Source organism: Fukomys damarensis, unplaced genomic scaffold (assembly GCF_012274545.1).
Source record: "Fukomys damarensis isolate Sample0158 unplaced genomic scaffold, DMR_v1.0_HiC HiC_scaffold_20, whole genome shotgun sequence".
In the NCBI taxonomy this organism is placed as follows: domain Eukaryota; kingdom Metazoa; phylum Chordata; class Mammalia; order Rodentia; family Bathyergidae; genus Fukomys; species Fukomys damarensis.
The window spans coordinates 3,797,947-3,798,386 of NW_022900932.1; the positions used below are offsets into that span (position 1 = coordinate 3,797,947).

Consider the following 440-nt stretch of genomic DNA (forward strand, 5'->3'; position numbering starts at 1 on the left):
GCCATGGCGAAGCTGCTGCCCGCGCAGGAGGCGGCCCGGATCTACCACACCAACTACGTGCGCAACGCGCGCGCCGTGGGCGTCATGTGGGGCACGCTCACCATCTGCTTCTCCGTGCTGGTCATGGCCCTCTTCATCCAGCCCTACTGGATCGGTGACAGCGTGAACACCCCGCAGGCCGGCTACTTCGGCCTCTTCTCCTACTGCGTGGGCAACGTGCTGTCCTCCGAGCTCATCTGCAAGGGCGGCCCGCTCGACTTCTCCTCCATCCCCTCCAGGGCCTTCAAGACCGCCATGTTCTTCGTGGCCCTGGCCATGTTCCTCATCATCGGCTCCATCGTCTGCTTCAGCCTGTTCTTCGTGTGCAACACGGCCACCGTCTACAAGATCTGCGCGTGGATGCAGCTGGCGGCAGGTGAGCGGCTGGCGGGAGGGCAGGC

General features: G+C 65.0%; 2 protein-coding genes across 6 annotated transcripts in view; one reads left to right on the forward strand and one right to left on the reverse strand.

Moving 5' to 3' along the window:
• The window catches only part of Clps (colipase), a 5,746-nt gene extending 5,458 nt beyond the window's left edge, over positions 1 to 288 (reverse strand). For all 3 annotated transcript variants that reach the window (XM_010605349.2, XM_010605348.2, XM_033766407.1), the window contains exon 1: positions 102 to 288. In XM_010605349.2, the coding sequence (XP_010603651.1) occupies positions 102 to 137 (36 nt within the window). In that variant the 5' untranslated portion in view covers positions 138 to 288. The remainder of the gene's footprint in view (positions 1 to 101) is intronic.
• The window catches only part of Lhfpl5 (LHFPL tetraspan subfamily member 5), an 11,539-nt gene continuing 11,102 nt past the window's right edge, over positions 4 to 440 (forward strand). For all 3 annotated transcript variants that reach the window (XM_010605346.2, XM_010605347.2, XM_010605345.2), the window contains exon 1: positions 4 to 415. In XM_010605346.2, coding sequence (XP_010603648.1) covers positions 4 to 415 — 412 coding nt within the window. The remainder of the gene's footprint in view (positions 416 to 440) is intronic.